Source organism: Parus major, chromosome 17 (assembly GCF_001522545.3).
Source record: "Parus major isolate Abel chromosome 17, Parus_major1.1, whole genome shotgun sequence".
NCBI classification, from domain to species: domain Eukaryota; kingdom Metazoa; phylum Chordata; class Aves; order Passeriformes; family Paridae; genus Parus; species Parus major.
The window spans coordinates 934,175-950,605 of NC_031785.1; the positions used below are offsets into that span (position 1 = coordinate 934,175).

Here is a 16,431-nt window from a genome sequence, read left to right on the forward strand (position 1 = left end):
CGGGCCTGCCCCGAGGCGTCCACAGCCGCCGCCGCTCCCGCCCGCCCCCGCCGCCGCCCCGCCCGCGTCCGCCCGCGCCGCCGCTCCGCCCCCCGCACCTGGAGGCCGGGTCGGAGCGGGGCAGGCGCTGCCGGACGGCCCCGATCACCGTCCACACCCGCCGGACCCGAGCACGGTCCCGGTCCGGGCGCGGCCGCGGCGCCGCTGAGGTTCGGGGAGCGCGGCTGCCGCCTCGCGCCGGTCCGCGCCGGCCAGCCCCGCCCCCGTACGCGCCTTATTGGCCGAACACCCAGGCTAACGGTGAGAAGGCGTTCTGATTGCCTGCACTGGCCGTCAATCGACAGACCCCGCCCTCCCTCGGACTGCCGGTGAGGCGGGCGGCTGCTTGGATACGGCGGCAGCGGCACCGTGGGGAACGAGACCGGTCCCTCCGTCTGTCTGTCTGTCTGTCTGTCCTGCGCGGCCGCCTGCGCGCAAGGCCCTGCCCCTGCTCCGCCGTGCCGCGGCGGCCCCTCCCGCCCCGCCCGCCATCACGTCCCCAACACTGTCGGTGTAAGAGTGCCGCACCTCGGCCAGCGCGGGAACACCGGCTGCGCTCTGACCGGGCTCCGGCGGCCGAGAGAGGGCGGGGGCGGCAGCCGCAGCACGGAGCGGCTCCCGCGGGGCTGTAGCCCCAGAGCCCGGGGCCAGCCGTGCCTCCCGCCCTGTCATCGCCCCGGCCGGGCCCACCGCGCATCCCGCGGGGGGCGTGCGGCGCGCAGATCCTCCCCCCGCCCAGCGCGCGTTGGTACGGTCCGGCCTCGGCCCCGCCCCCGTCCCTGCGCCGCTTCCGTCCTTCCGCCCCGCGCCGCGCGCCGCCAGCCATGGTGAGAGAGCCGGGCCGCGGGTGGGGAATCCGCCGGCATCCCGCGGGAACGGCACCCGGCATCCGCCGGTATCCCGCGGGAATGGCACCCGGCGTCTCACGGGAACGGCGCCCGGGATCCCCCGGGAACGGCGCCTGGGATTCCCCGGCATCCCGCGGGAGTGGCCACCGGGCATCCGCCGGCATCCGGGACCGGCAGCCCGGGAATCCTCCCCTGTCCCATCGGGACTGGGAATCCCGGCAATCCGCCCAACTCCCAGCGGGGTCTGGGCCCGCATATTGGCGCTGCGGGGGCTGAGGGAGGGCGGGATGCGGGCCCGGGGGTCGCGGGGGGTGCTGACGGCCTGTCCGCCGTCCGCAGGCCAAGATCAAGGCCCGAGACCTGCGCGGGAAGAAGAAGGAGGAGCTGCTGAAGCAGTTGGACGATCTGAAGGTGGAGCTGTCGCAGCTGCGCGTGGCCAAAGTGACCGGCGGGGCCGCTTCCAAGCTGTCCAAGATGTGAGTGGGGTCGGGGGCGAGGGGAGATGGGCAGGGGCCGCCGAGTGCGCCGTGTCTGAGAGCCGCTCTCGCGGGCTGTGGTTGTTGTGGGCTGTAAAAAAACAAAAAAAAAACCAGCGGGAAAGAGGAGCACCTGTCAGTAGGCCTGAGGGTCGGTGTGTGTGTCTGTGCTCAGAGATGTTGAGCGGAGATGAGCCGGGCGCTGCCGGTGTTTGCTGTAGTGTGGCACAGTGTAAGGGGCCGGAGCACACACGGTTTCTGTGCCCCGGGTTTGATCCGTGGTCCTGCAGGGTGTCCTGACATCCCTCTTTCCCACCTGCAGCCGTGTGGTGCGCAAATCCATTGCCAGAGTGTTAACTGTCATCAACCAGACCCAGAAGGAGAACTTGAGAAAGTTCTACAAGGTAAGGACAAATATCTTCTGTAAGTAGCTTTTACTCTCTTGCTATTCACAGTTACAAAGTTTATGGGAAGGATTGCTACTTAAAAGCTTAAAACTCGACGAAAAACTATCGTTTATGTTCAGTTTAAAGTTCTCTGGTCATGGTTGCTTTTTAAATATTAGTGCAAGAATTCTGCAAGCTTGGTGTGAGTCTGCTTTTGCAGGAGTCTTCTGGCAGCATCCCTTCTGTGGGGTGGGGTGAACTTGCTGGGAGAGATGTAGTTTGTAGAAGTGCAGGTACTCTTTTGTTTGGAATTTAATCATCTTGTAGATGACCAAGAAATAATTTAATTCCATAAGTTTCTGTAATTTTTAGAATACTGCTTCCTTGAGTTTGAATTAGATCATATTGGGTGGGGAAAAAAAGAACTTTTCAAGAGGTGCTGGATAACTGAAGCTTGTAAGATTAGACATTACTTAAACTTGAGTCAGAGCTGCTGCAAAAGTTAGAATTCACTCGTGTTTCTCAGTGGAGTCTCCTACACTTCCAGACTGCATTGACAATGCCAAGGAAAAGAGGCTCAGACAGTGGTGCTGGTGCTGTGGCAGGAGCCCAGCCCAGAGCAGTGTCTGAGCTCAGCTGCTGCATGTCTTTGCAAACAGGGCAAGAAGTACAAACCCCTGGATCTGCGGCCCAAGAAGACTCGGGCCATGCGGCGCAGGCTCAACAAGCACGAGGAGAATCTGAAGACCAAGAAGCAGCAGCGAAAGGAACGATTATACCCAGCCCGGAAATTTGCTATCAAGGCATAGCCCTGAGCAAGCTGCTGCTCTAGGCTGGGGGGCTGGGGATGGCTCATTAAATGGAGTTTGGTTTGGAAGTGTCACTGGTGGTTTCTTTGGTAGTGGTGGGTAAAGAGGCTATAAAGGAGTCATCAGCTTAATGGAGGGAAATGGGAGGATTCACAGAAAGTGTCTGAACTGTGACTGCTAATGAAAATACAGACTTGGCAGTTTATTTTCCTCTGAGGAGTGAGGCAATGAATGAGTACAGATCTGGGTGGTTGGTTCAACCAAACATGTAAAAATGTATTTAACCTGAGATGGGTGTAAAATGGAAGCTTTTCACAAATGTTGGTAGTCGATACTTACCACTGTTTATCATAGTTTAAAGTTTTATCTTGTGCCATTGTTTAAGTGTTACTAGAAACAAATTAATTGATTTTACAGGATTTCATGGAAACTTGTCAGCACTTGGTTCAGATCCCTGGGAAGCTCACAGCTCCTGAGAACCCCCTGGGGCGGGGAATAGTTTTAGACCAGGTGTTCTGTGGGTGTCACTGAGCTCAGGGTGTGATAAAGGTCTGAGCTCCACGGGTGGCACTGCTGAACTCCCAGGGCATCTGTGGCCTCACAATTCCACACTTCTACCTGCAAAGCACAGCATGGGTTAAATGGTTTGTCTTTGTCCCCCATGGAGTTCTTTGGGACTCAGATGGAGCTGCAATTCCAAAAGCCTTTTTTGGTCCTGATTGTGAGGAAGAGTTCCACAGTGCTGTTGGAGCGTGAGGACTGCAGCACTCATGGTTTGTGTTAGTGCAGCCAATGCATTCGAACATAAAAGATTCCCTATCCATTAGGGAGTTCCTAGATTGGATCCAGATTCTGTTTAGGAAAAATCTTAATTCTGCTCCCTCAATTAAGGCTTTTTAAGCCTCAATCTGGTTTTATCCAGAGAGGTCTGGTCACATGCAGCGCAGGGAACTTCCCCTATATGGTGGCATGGTGAGGGGTGGCCGTGCTGTGATGTCACCTGGGCTGTGCCATGGCTTTGTTTGGAGCCTGAGGTGGACGGGACGTGTCTGGCAGCGAGCGGGGCTGGGCTGGCACAGCCCTGGGCCAGGCTGCCAGAGCGTGCCGGGGGACGGCAAGCTGCATGTGGGAACCGGCTCCTTGGCTCACACTCGAGTTCCCAGGAAGGCAGGCAGGCTTTCAGAGGGCTGTGTCTCCATGTCTCAGTGTCTTGCCCTGAGTGACAGAACTGTTCCAGGGGGAGCCTGAGCTTCTTGTTCAGCACACACAGCCCCCCAGGAGCTGGAGCACCCCCTGTGAGGATCCCAGATCCACACACTCCTATCCCAGGAGCCTGATGCCAGAAGGAGACAGGAGAGGGGCTGAGCCCCTGTGCCAGGGATGGGGCAGGCTGGGGCACGTGGCTGCTGCCAGATGGTGCCTGGCTGGGTTTGGGCTTCCCTCTGGAGAGGTGTGTGCCCTGTTCTGCTCCAGCAGTGCAGCTGAGGGGAGTCTGGTGACTCTGCCAGCATTCCTGACAGCACAACAAAGCAAACACTGTGAACTCCACTGCAGAGACTGGTGACAGCATCAGGGTGTGCTGCAGGTATCACCTTCCTCCCCAACCACAGGAGCAGCTGCTCTGCTGAGAGAGGATCTGCTGTCTCAAAGATCCAGTCAGCACAGATCACTGGCTTGACAATCAGTAACAAGAAGGTTGGAAACACAAAAATGGGGGAAACATTAACTAAATAGGCACTGAACATCCAGGAGACATCCCCATGCTGAAGTAGGAGGCAGTACTGGAGAACAGCTTCAGTCTGAGCACAGCCCACAGCAGCCATTTGAGGAGGTGAACATGTTTCTGGCACTGCACTAAATCCTGGGGCTGAATTACTCCATAGCTGTGTGACAAAACCAACCAATCCAGCCCTTCCATCAGAGCTGCCCTGTCCTGTTACAGGAGACACCCTACAGACAAGCAGCCCTTTAAGTGACCAGACTGATTGAGAGGATTCAGAGGTGAAGTGATGGGCTTCCTCCAGGGCACAGGTGGAGAACACTCTTATTCCTGCTGTGAGAGCAAGGCAGGGCCTGTCCTGGCCAGGGTCTCTGGTGGTCTGTGCTGGTTCCCACTTCACCAGCCAGCCCCAGAGGGTGCCATGCTTCCCCAGCTCCCTGGCAGAAGCTGTTGCTGTCAGGGCTGAGTGAACACTCTCCAGCCTTGCTGGTCCCCAGCAGAAGGGAGGCCAGTGGCAAGAACCCCCAGCTCAGGGCCATGCACTCCCCAGAACATCCCAGTGTTGCACTGCCTATGGGGACCACAGAGGGTCTCCCCTGTGCCCCTGAGGCCGTGTGGCCCCTGTCCCCCTGTGGCACAGCACTGCCTGCCTGTGGGGTTGGTTGCAGGGACCCCACCGTGCTGCAGTGCTGACCCTGCGCAGCTGCCGACACCAGCCCTGGGTTTAGCACCGGTATTTGCAGAGCACCAGAACCTTGGAGGCTCAAACTGTTTATTTGCTCCTTGTAATTGAAGATATCCCTCAGCACTGGAGAGGTTTCCTGGGAAAAGATGTTCTTCAACAAATAAATAATTTCCCGGGTGGGGATGAGGACAGAGGAGCAGCTGCTGGCTGGCTGCAGGGCATGGCCCAGGGCTGGTGCTGCTGCAGAGGGAGAGCTGGCCCTGTGCCCTGGAATGCATCCAACAGGACCAGATGTTTCTGGCCAGCACAGCAGGACCGGCCCAGAGCGGATGGTGTGTGTGGGAGCTGGCAGCACCCACTCCTGGACCCAATTCTGCATCTGGGGCAGGGCCTGGGGGCTGGGGGAGGAGGGGCAGCAGAGGGGGCAAAGGCAGATGTGAGCTGTATAATCAGTCTGTTAGGATGGAGAAGACCCTCAAGATTGAGTCCAACAGTAAACCAAATATTTCCAAGGAAAGCCTAGGACCCACCTCCCTTGGCTGGTGTTTGCTGTGATGGATGCAATCCCCAGATCTCCTAACGCTCCTGGCATTGCTCCTGTCACCTTCTTCCCTCAGGACAGTCCTTGGCTGCTGTCCTGTGCGCTACCACAGGGCTGTCCCTGGTTTCTGCACAGTGGGACGTGTGGGGAGTGGGACACGGAGGGACATGCCAAGTGCTTTGTGGTGCGGGGAGTTTGGGAGCGACCACCTGGGCACATCCCAGCGCCCTGGGCTGTGTCTTGCCCCGGGCAGGCATGCTGGAAGAGCTGGCCCTGCATGGCTGCGTGCGAGCAGCGTGTCTGGTGCATCTGGTGACCACAAGCCCCACGCTGTGAGGCCTGGCAGGAAAATGCCGCGTCCTGCTGGCCTCGCGGACGGCCTCGGTCTGTCCAGGGCGGCCGCCCGCGCCCGGCCCTGAATGCCCGTTTTGTTGGCCAGTCTGGGGGAGGATTTGCCCCCACACTGCCCTGGTCCTGCTGCTCCATGAATACGGGCAGTGTCTGGACGCAGGCACTACGCCGCAGGGCTCTGCTCCCGCCATCCTGGGGGCTCCCGGGCAAAGGTGGCCCTGGTGCTCCTGGGGCTGGGGCTGCTGCGTGCTGAGGCTCTGGGCTGCCAGCCAGCCTGGCTGTGCATCCGCAGGGAGATGGAGAAAGCCCCCGCATCAGGCTGAGCAGAGCCAGCCATGAGAGCCCCCTGCTCTGTGCCATGCCATGTGTGCTGCCAGAGAAGGGGCACCTGCCAACCCGAGGGGCTGCCATGGTGAGGCTGGGGTGCTGTGGAGGTGGTGGTGTAAGACTGGGAAAGATTTCTGTTTCCACTGGTGAGTGAGTCAGCTGCGGCACTGAGCCCATGGCTCCCCTCCCTTCCCTCCGGCCACCGCCCAGCACCCGCTGCCCAGCCCTTTCCCACAGCTGCTAGGGGCTGTCAGCCTGGGCACCTGTGTCCCCTCATCACACCATGTCCCTGCACCTCCCTGCTGCTCCTGGAGACTGACCAGAAGCCCTGGTGGCACCAATGTTCTCCCACCAAACAAGTCACATCACAGGCAGCAAATGGGTGGGGGCACAGCACGAGGGCTGCGGCGCTGGCACTGAGCCTTCAGATCCCCAGGGATGGCCTGGGGTCTACTGGCATGGCTGAACACCATGGCCCAGGCAGAGCCCTGTGCCAAGGCCCTCGTCCTGGAGCCTGGCTGTGCCCAGACAGCTGAGCTGCAGGGGATCCAGGCAGAGGCAGCTCCTGGGGTGGAACAAGGACTGAAGTTTTGGTGCTTCACCTGCACCCTCAGCAGGTGCCAGCAGACTGCAACCATAGTCAAGCTCTGCCCAGGATGTCACCTGCCCACTGTACATCCTGCCCACCCAAAGACTGGCCACCCCCAGCTCACCTCAACCCTGAGACAGCTCAGGCACCATGGGGAGAGCAGGACGCCAGCCTGGGCAGCAGGGCCAGGAGGGAGGCAAAACCACCACAAACAAACCAGCCTGGCTGGTAACTGAGAAGGAGGCAGGGGGGATGAGGGCTCACTGCCTGGCTGCACCAAGGACAGGAGAAGATTTTGGGAGCCAGGGCTGTGGCACCAGGGCCACCAGCCCAGATGGCCTCAGCTGCCCTTCCTGAGGCACCACATCGCTGTCACGGGGGCTTCGAGCACCAGAGCCCCCCAACATCCTTGTCTCAAGCTTCATTTGCTGCTTGCTGCTGAGCTGAGAGATTTTAATCTTTTAATCACGTTATGAGCCGAGGTGGTGCCGGCCACGCACAGGAGGAATGTCTGGAAGTCAGCAGCGCCTGTGGCAGTGGGAACCCATCCTGCCCCCACCCACATGTACCCACTGTGTCCTGCTCAGGGACCCCTGTCCTCCCCAGCCCGGCTTGTCCAGCGGCTGGAAATGAGTCCAGGGGCAGAACATGGACCAGCCACCGTGGACCCATGCCAGAACAAGGATCAGATCAAAAGGGCTGCTGGGACTGCAGCTCCCCACCACAGCCCAAAGGACCCAACACAACGTAGTGTTCTGACCATGTGGGTTTCATTCCTCCCCGTGTTTTCCATGAGGGGAGCAGAGGGGTGTCCGTAGCCCAGCCCAGCACAGCGCGGAGCCACGGCAGCCCCTGCGGAAGAACAACAAAGCCCTGGAATTAGAGATGTGCTGGGAGTTTACTTTACCACAAAAAAATGTCAGAAATCCGTATTGTTTGTACAGGGATTTGCTGGGGATCGCTAGATAAAAGCCTGGCAGGGACCCAGACGGGGGGAAAAGTCGGCCGGCTCCTTTCTGGTGGCGAGGACCCCTGGCCAAGCGAGGGATGCAGTGCATGGCCAGTGCGGGGGCTCGGGCACGGACAGGGGCAGGGACAGGGACGGGGCAGTGGCAGGGACAGGAGCAGGGGCTGTCGGTGCTGCCGTGAGTCACAGGAGGACCTGAGAGCAGCGTGGGGCCAAGAGAGGGCCCCGCTCCTGGCACCAGCTTCAGGTCTTCGCAGTGGGAAACCTTTCCGCATCCAGGGACGCGGTCGGTGCCAGCTCCGGAGCACGAGGCGCCCGTGGCCAGCAGCCGGAGCGTGCGGGGCCCGGCGGGGCCGGGGGACGCTGCCCCGCACACACGGACAGGAGCGGGAGGGCGCTCGCAGCCGGGGCAGCTCCTGCCGAGCTGGGCAGCAGCGCCAGGACAGCTGCTCCCCGCTCCGAGCTTCGGCTCCAGACGGCTCCCGGGCCGCGGCTGAGGCCGGGCGCTGCCAAAGCTTTTTCCCGGCACCCGGCAGGCGCTGCTGTCCCGGAACAGGGACCCTCCTGCCTCTGCAGGGCCGTAGCACCGTGCTGCTGCTGCGAGGGGTGCCGGGTGTGGGCACAAGCACCTTCAAGGTGTGCAACAGCTGTGACAGCAACCCCTGGGCACTCCTGGCCACGGAAGCCGGGTCAGCGGACAAGGGGGGCAAGGGACAGGGACAGCGAGGGATGGGGATGGTGAGCAGCCACCCTGGCCACTCCTCCCTGCCCAGCTTCAGGACAAAATACAACACACGCAGCTCGCTCTCACATCTGTTATGTTTTAATACTGTTCATGTCTAAAATGACCAAAACCAAGCCAAGCACTCGTAGCCCCTCGCTCTGCCTCACACGGAGAGTGAGAGACCCGAGGGCTGCCCTGTCCAGTGCTGGGAGCAGGCAGGTGTGAGGGTAGGTGTGAGGGTAGGTGTGAGGGTAGGTGTGAGGGTAGGTGTGAGGGCAGGTGTGAGGGTAGGTGTGAGAGTAGGTGTGAGGGTAGGTGTGCAGGTGGGTGTGTAGGCAGGACACCCTAGGCAGGCTCCTCCACGCCTGCTGCCGAAAGGGACTTGCACAGCTTCAGTGAATGCATTTAAATAACAGACTCATGATCAGCAAAAGCATCTTAACCACATTTCCTAAAATAGCGGCTGGCACCTGTTCCTGGCGGCTGGCGGTGAGGGGACCCGCCCGCCCCACGGGGCCCGGTGCAGGCCAGGGCATGGGGCTGTCCCAGCCCTGGCACCGCCGGCAGGGATGGGACGCGCGGTCCCGGTGCGTGTGCGGGGAGTGCGGCTGGGCTGGGGGCAGTGCAGGAGGGGTTCAGTGTGCTGGGGCAGGGCAGGCGGTGCCAGCAGCGGCAGAAGGATGCGGGGCTGGGCTCCTCTCTGTCCCTGGGAAGGCGAAGCTGGCCGAGCTGCCACGGCCCCAGGGGCCACGTTGTCACAGACGTGTCTGCTGGGGGCTGCTCTTATGGGCTCTCCCTGCCCTGCAGTACAGTGGGCACACTGCGGGTGATGGCCATAGCAGATGGGGAAGGTTTGGGGGTGGAAGCCGGGCTCTTGCCACAGCCCTGGCTGGAGCTGGGGTGCCAGGGCCAGGCTGCGTCAGGGTGCCCCAGGCAGGCACGGCACAGGGTGGGTGCAGGAGTGCAGTGGGACCCGCCCGGGCACTCAGACCACAAAGTGGAGCCCGTACGTCATCTGATGGCCGTTGTCCCAGGCATAGAGCACCTTCTCCTTGGGGTTGTAGTCGACCTGCGTGGTGAAGGAGTAGTGGTTGAGGAAGGGCAGTCGGAGCTCTGCCTCTGTGTCTGTGTGCGTGTCAAAGGCATAGGAGATCTGCCCTTCCTTTTGGCTGTAGGTGTCCACAGCATAGAGGATGCCACAGATGATGAAGCAGTTCCCGTATGTATTGCGCTTCAGACCCGTCTTCCAGGTGGTTTCCTTGCGCACCGAGAGGTCCACGGGGTCAAGTCGGCTGAGGACGATCACCTCCTGCTGTGAGTAGTCATAGTCCACTGAGGGGTAGATGACCCAAAGCCCACTCTCATCCACAGCGAAGTCGATGTCCGAGTGGCCCCTCCACTTCCAGGGCGTTGTGTCCTCATACACCACATCGTGGAGCTGCGCCCAGCCCGCCACGTATCGCTCCTTCAGGTCGTACTTGATGATGTTCTTGGTGAAGGCACGGTTGTAGTAGAAGGCTCCTCTGTACACCACGTGCCCAGTGCCAATCCAGTTGTAGGGCAGCTTATAAAGGTTGCTCCAGCGGCCTGTGAGTGGGTGGGAGAGGTGTTGGGGCCCTCCACAGCACTGGGATCCCATGCACGATGGCCAGAGCATGCTGGCAGCAACAGGGGACTTGTGTCCCCCTTGCTGCCCTCTGGGTGCTCCCCAACTCCCCTCAGCTGCCCACTGCCCCAGGGCCCAGCACAGCTGGTGTCACATAGCACTCAACACCAGCCCAGAAGGAGCCCCTGTGCCCACTCGGCCGCGTGCCCCTCACCCTGCTTGAAGTTGTCGAGGCTCCTGAACTCCACCAGGCTGTTCCCATAGTAGTAGTTGGTGACGTAGATGCGGTCATCCTTGGCTGCTGGGTCCTTCATCCAGGCCCCCTCATTGCGCCCGTAGCTGTGGTGCTCCATGGGGGGCTCCACTGACTTGATAGTGCCTTCACACTCCACCTCCTTTACTGGGTGCCGAGGGGGAGGAAGAGGGAGGCTTAACCCTGCCCCAGGCAGCTGACTCCTCCTTCTTCCCCGTGGCAGATTGCTGCTGGCTCAGCTTGGCCAGGGGCACTGGGAACACAGGGCTGGGTGCCCTCTCCCAGCCGCTCCTGCTCACCCACCTCTGTTTGGTGTTTCGGGGTCCCCGGTGCTGTCAGCCCCATGCCCGAGGACAGGACCAGGGGGGCTGCGGGCGGTGCTGCGGGGGGTCAGGGCAGTGCTGGGTGCAGCTGTGGTGCTGGACACGGTGGTCTCTGTCTGTGCACCAGCTTGGGCTGGGGTGCCCTCAGCTGAGGGGGGTGGGGGGCCCCTCTCCTCCTGCTGCTCTGACACAACTGCCCCTCTCACAGGGCCTTCTGTGGGGGGACAAGCTGGGGGTCAGAGTGTTTGCAGAGACAGGCCCTGGCCCTCTGCCTTGGTGGGATGTGCCCTCCCAGCCCCCCAACCCTGCCCTGTCTCCAGACTCACCGCGGCTGCCGGCCGGACCCTCCGCTGCTCCAACCTGCCCGACCTTGTAGTACGTGATGCCTCGGACCACAGTCTGCTGCTGCGCCAGGGGCTTGGGCTTGGCTGTGGGCTGTGCCCCTGCCCTGGCCTTGTTCTCCTTTTTGGGCTTTTCGGGCTTCAGCGGCTTCTCCTTGGGTGCTCGGGTGCCTGCCCTGTCCCCCAGTGCCTTGCGGGTGCTGGGGTACCGTCCCACCTCTTTCTCTCTGCCACCTGTTGTGTCCTGGGGGGCACAGCCTGGTTGGACCCCATTCCCTCCCTCCTCCTCCCTGCCACCACCATGCCAGGCAGTGGGCACAGGCACCAGCCCAGGCGTCACCCCAGTGCACCTGACACGAGCCTGGGGGAGCTCCCACTGTGCCTGCAGGGGGCTGGGCCCTGAGGGTTCCTGTGCCTTGGGGTACCTGGGCCTTGCTCTCGGGGATGGCAGCCGCATCCTTCTGCAGCAGCTGGTAGCCCAGGTTGGAGAGCTCCTTCTTGATGCTGATCATGATGTCAGAGTAGTTCTCGTAGCGTTTCATCTGGTCGGTGAGGTGCTGGATGCTCTCCTTCATGAAGTCATTCTCTCTGCTCAGGTTGGTCTTGATGGTCTGCAGGAGAGGAGAGGCTGGAGCACCATTCAGGGGCTCAGCTCAGGTGGTCCTGAGCTGCCCGATGGGGACACTGTGGGGATGATGCTGCTGGAGCTCACTCACCTCCTCCAGCGTGTTCATCTGTGCCACCACCTTGCTGATGTAAGAGTGCACCTTCATCAGGTCCATGCTGTACAGCGTTCCCTCGAGCAGGTCCACCATGGACTGCAGCTGCAGAGAGGACGCAGGAAGGGGCCCTGGGGTAAGGCCTACGGCATGGGGCACAGGGCACGGGCATGGCTGTGCAGCGTGGGGAGGGGTCTGGCCCCCAGTCCCACACCACAGATACCTTGAAGAGCTCAGGGGCCTGTTTCTTCAGCTTCTCCATCTTCCACTCATTCTCACAGGGGTTGAGTGAGGAGGGGGGAGCGGTGCAGGAGCACTTGCAGTCAGCCCCCGAGCTCACCGTCTCCACGGTGTAGAAATCCTCCACGCGTGCGCTGCCGTTCCTGACGCGGCTGCAGGCGTCCTTGCTGAGCGGCCGCAGGATGCACTTGCAGCGGCAGTCGGAGCCCTCCGAGGTCATCCGGACCTGGTCCACATCACCCAGAGCCTGCAGGACAGGTGATGAGCCAGGTGTCCCACCCAGGCATCCTACAGGACCTTGCCGAGCCCAGAAGAGCATCACAGCCACCTCCCTCACTGCCGCTTGCCCAGAGATCTCCCACTGCCCCTGGGGCTCACGGTTGTGCCCCAAAGAGTGTGAGGCATTGTCTAGTCCAGAGCAGCCTGTCCAGCCGCTCTGTGACGAAGCCCAGGGAGCTCTCATCCCTGCAGCCACCAGTGTTTTGTGGCCCAAGGTACTTCAGTCTCGTTTCCGTGGCTGTTTCCCAGACTCCAGCAAGACCTCAGTGAGCAGGGATGGTGGCATGAAGACGCAGCAGCGCCTCTGTGCCCCCACGGCACGGCTCCAAGCCCCACACAGGGCTCGTTGTTTGTGGTGACATGCAGCCACCTCGGGGTGAGCTCGGCCCCTCAGTCTGTCGCGATGGCCCGAGGCACATGCTCAAGGACTCCCTTGTTTCCACACATGGCCCTGATTCACGCCACAGAGCCCAGGGTGCTTTTCGGCTGGTTTAGCTAATTTCTCCCGTTGTGCTCAGGAACAGGGGAGCTGAGTCCCTCTCACGCCCCGCCACCGGCTATGCACCCGCGGGGGACCCCCGGGCTGGCAGGAGGACGGCCAGCCCGCTCCGGGTGTCCCAAGCACAGGGATGCGTCTGCTCCAAGCACCCGGGAGGGTGGGAGAGCAGGGAGAGGCAGTGCAATGACCCCGGAGGGAGAGGGACTCTGACTCATCCTGGGAAACAGAACGGTGGCAGAGCTGGGAAACAAGTTGAGCTCTGGCTCCCTGTCCTCCCCGGACCACAGCGGAGCACAGAGCGCCGTGGGAAAGGGCAGAGGCCCGCGGGGTGCATGTCCTGCCTGCCCGCAGCACCCACGGCCGCCCGGGGATCCAGCGCAGGGCTGGTGCGCCGCTGGCATCGGGGCAGAGGCTCTCCCTGAGCTGGGCACGGACCCCCAGCTCCCCACAGCCCACATGGGCCAGCGGCTTCCTCCCCTTTCTGAAGGGCTGCAAAACTTCACGCATTTTGCATTTCAAAAAACCCTCTTTCGTTCAAAGGGAAACCAGGTCCCGCTGGCTGAAGGAAAACACCAGGAAGCCAAAGGGCTGTAAATTGAGTAGAATCTAATCAAGCTCTCAGCAGGGAGCGGGGCAGGGACCCCCTCCCCAAACACCACCTCGCCAGGCTCGCACGTCCCCGGGCCCCCTGACCTCCCCCATGGCCACGCCGGCGCTTGTGCAAACACGCAGGACGATTCACAGCCAGCACCGAGCTGCCGGCCCCTCTCCACAGCCCCACAGCACCCGGGGCTGGGCTGGCCTGGCCACGAGCAGCGTCCATCCGTGTGCACGGCGCTGCCTGAGGTCCTGGTGCGCGCACATCCTTGTGGGAATCCCGTGAGAGATCCTGGTGAGCCCCACTGAAGTTCCCAGCCGGGGTCCCCCGTTCGTGCCGGCACCCAGAGCACCAGGCACCGGTGTGGGTGTCACTGCCGCAGCACAGCCCGACCCCGGCGCATGCTGTGACCCCTCCTGCTCCCAGCACCTTCTGCAGGGCAGGGCTGCAGCTGCCTGTGCTGGAAGCTCGTTCCCGAGGCAGCAGGTGACCGTGGGCTGTGCATCCCCTCCCTCGGCCCCGGCACGCTGCGGCGGGAGGCGCGGGGCCCTCGCGTCCCGCCGGGGCTGAGCTGAGCAGCCAACCCACCGGAGCGGCCGCGACACCGGGGCCCTGCACAGTGTGCGGGTGTCCGGAGCTCAGACCCTCTCCCACGGCACGAAGGGCCAGCCCCAGCCCTTCCCAGAGACCCGCCCGGCTCCGGCCACGTCCACCCCGCGTGGGAAATGCGCTGTGGGTGTCTCTGCAGCTCGGCCGCCCTCCTTCACGTGGGGCCGTAACACTAAACCTCGCTCTGCCGTTTGCCAGCTTCCCTAAACAGGAACTGCATGATCTATTTATACAGAAAAGCCCACAAGCAAGGAAGTATTAAAACAGGCTCCCACGTAGGGAGACTCTGTGAGGGTCGCCCAGGCGGTACATCGGCTGGGTGCCCTCTGTCAGCCCGTGCCTGGCTGTACGCACCCTGCAGGGCACAGCCCGCACCGGGGCACGCACAAACCCGCTCCCCAACGGGGCACGGGTGCTTGGGGACGTGGTGCAGAGGGCAGCCCATGCTGCTCTGCTTTCTCTGTGGGAATCTGAGCTCCCCAAGAAACTTGCGTGGGGGGCTGATGCAGCCCTGCCGGGGCTCTGGTGATTCTTTCCCCGGATGCCCCCACTTGCTGCAGACCCCGGCCCAGGGTGCTGGCAGGTGGCTGCTGCCTCTCCTCCAGAACGGGTCCCAGCTCCACGGGGGCTGCACACACATGGCTGGTGTGGGAGAGAGACCCTGCACTTTGCTGAGGGTTTCCTCACTGCAAGTTTTATGAGCTGGGTAATTTTCCCGGTTTCCGGGACCTCTTGCAAGAGCATCCATGTGAGCACAGAGTTTGTGACATTATTTGGAGAAAGCGGGACCTTTGACAATGACCCTTGGCCAGCTTTTAAGCTGTCCTCTGGCTGCTGCCAGAGGACTCGTCTCGGAGGAAAACACGCTGTGTTGATAAGCTGCCGCCCCGCACGCCTCTGGCACAGCTGCTGGGAGGCATGTCCCCTTCACGGGAGAGAAACCATGTCACCCTCCTCTTCTTCCTCCTCCAGGCTTGGCACAAGGTGTCAAACACGTCCTGCAGCTGAGGCAGAACGGCGCTGGCAGGGCTGGGCCGTGGCTGACGGCGGCCAGGCCCCGGGCGCTGGCGCTGCTTGGGCGTCCCGTGTTGGTCACGGGGACACAGCCATGCCAAGCGCTTGTGTGGCACACGCATGCCCACCGATGGGATCTCATCCAACGGCAAGAACGGAGAAAACACCTCTGAGCACAGCAGGCAGCACCTGCGGGGAGGGAGGGATGGAGGAGGCAACGGCACCGCGTGGATCACTGAATCCTGCCAGCATCACCCCTGGCACCCCGCCGGGAGCCCAAGCAACAGGGCATTCCAGGCTTCGGATATCTGTTCCAAGCTAAGTGCTGCCGACAACAGCTGTGTCAGCGTCGTTTTCCACCAAATGTCTTGGAAAATCCTGTCTTTTTAACATTTGGTGATCCTAGCAGTAGCTGCTCCCACCACCATTCCTCTGGGCTGGGTCCCGGTGTCCCTGCTCCGGCCCCGCTACGGCCACTGACCCCGTGGGAGACGTTTTCCAGCTGGAACCGAGGGCTCCTGGGGGGAGGCTGCCCCCTCTCCCCCCGCCCCGTCCCGCTCCTGCTCCTCACCCCCGCGGGGCAAGGCTTGTCCGGGCTGTTCTCTCTGGCACGGAGTCGCTCATTGCAGCGCCCATCACCGCAGCGCAGGGAATTGGGCACCTTCCAACTGCTCGAACGCGCCCACAGCCCGGGTCATTCCCTGCGCCGAAGCCTCGCCGCGATGGGACCACGGGCACCGGAGCCCCAGCTCTCTCCGCGACCCCCGCCCGCGCCCCAGCCGCTCCGCCCGGGCACAGAGAGCAGCGACCGCCGGGGACACCGGGCCGGTTCGGCAGGGAAGGGGCTGCCCCTGCCCGCTCTCGACCACCGCCGTGATCGCTCCCGGCCGCAATCCCGGTCCCGGTCGGTGCCGGTGCCGGTCCCGGTCCGGCCCGTCCTTACCGTGGCGGCGCCGCGCACCGCGGCCAGCGCCGGGAGCAGGAGCGCGGGGAGCAGCAGCGCCCGCATGGCGAGAGCGGCGGTGACCGCCCGCACCGAGCGCCCGCTCCGCCCGTCCCGTCCCGCCCCGCCCCGTCCCGGCGGCGGCACCGGCCCCAGCAGGGCCCGGCCCGGCGCGGGGGCGGCGCGTTCCCCCCGGGTGGAGCTGGCCGTGCCCGCCCCGGGGCTCCCTGTACCGGGGCTGCCCGTCCCTCCCCGGCCTGGCCGATCCCCTCCTCTGAGGAGGCGGTGTCCCCGGGCGAGCCCGGCCGGACGCTCGCCGGGGCTGTGCGGTTTCCTCGGGCTATGCCCTATGCCCGGTTCCCCTCTCCCGGAGCCCCATGCCCCGTGCCCGGTTCCCCTCGCTCGCTGCCCGGTGCCCGGTTCTCCTCTCGCGGAGCCCCGTGCCCGGTGCCCCGCTCCCCTCTCCCGGAGCCCCGTGTTCCGTGCCCGGTTCCCGGTCCCCCTTTCGCGGTGCGCGGTGCCGCGGGCAGCGCTCGGGGCTCGGC

General features: G+C 62.8%; 3 protein-coding genes across 6 annotated transcripts in view; 1 reads left to right on the forward strand and 2 right to left on the reverse strand.

Annotated features, from left to right (window-relative positions):
• Positions 1-188, reverse strand: part of SCAI (suppressor of cancer cell invasion) — a 37,599-nt gene extending 37,411 nt beyond the window's left edge. The window contains exon 1 of one of the 3 annotated variants that reach the window (XM_015644940.1): positions 99-182. The gene's annotated coding sequence lies outside the window, so the exon portion shown is untranslated. Of the gene's footprint in view, positions 1-98 lie in introns of all 3 variants that reach the window. The other 2 variants (XM_015644943.2, XM_033518359.1) reach the window with 2 other exon arrangements.
• A 572-nt stretch (positions 189-760) lies between these two features.
• Positions 761-2,626, forward strand: RPL35 (ribosomal protein L35). Its single transcript, XM_015644949.3, has 4 exons — positions 761-866; positions 1,227-1,363; positions 1,686-1,767; positions 2,409-2,626. Exons 1-4 carry the CDS (start codon positions 864-866, stop codon positions 2,556-2,558), a joined length of 372 nt encoding a protein of 123 aa, XP_015500435.1. The 5' UTR covers positions 761-863; the 3' UTR covers positions 2,559-2,626.
• Positions 2,627-8,539: 5,913 nt separating this feature from the next.
• On the reverse strand, positions 8,540-15,989 carry OLFML2A (olfactomedin like 2A). Of its 2 annotated transcripts, none has more exons than XM_015645272.2 (8): positions 15,887-15,989; positions 11,928-12,191; positions 11,702-11,809; positions 11,411-11,596; positions 10,971-11,229; positions 10,625-10,858; positions 10,283-10,468; positions 8,540-10,049 (listed from the first exon to the last, which is right to left on the reverse strand). In XM_015645272.2, the coding sequence occupies exons 1-8, from the start codon at positions 15,950-15,952 to the stop codon at positions 9,448-9,450; spliced, it is 1,905 nt and encodes a 634-aa protein (XP_015500758.1). In that variant the 5' UTR covers positions 15,953-15,989; the 3' UTR covers positions 8,540-9,447. The 2 variants fall into 2 exon arrangements, with proteins under 2 accessions (XP_015500758.1, XP_033374371.1); XM_033518480.1 differs by having other exon boundaries at positions 11,928-15,132; positions 15,887-15,973.
• Between the last annotated feature and the right edge of the window lie 442 nt (positions 15,990-16,431).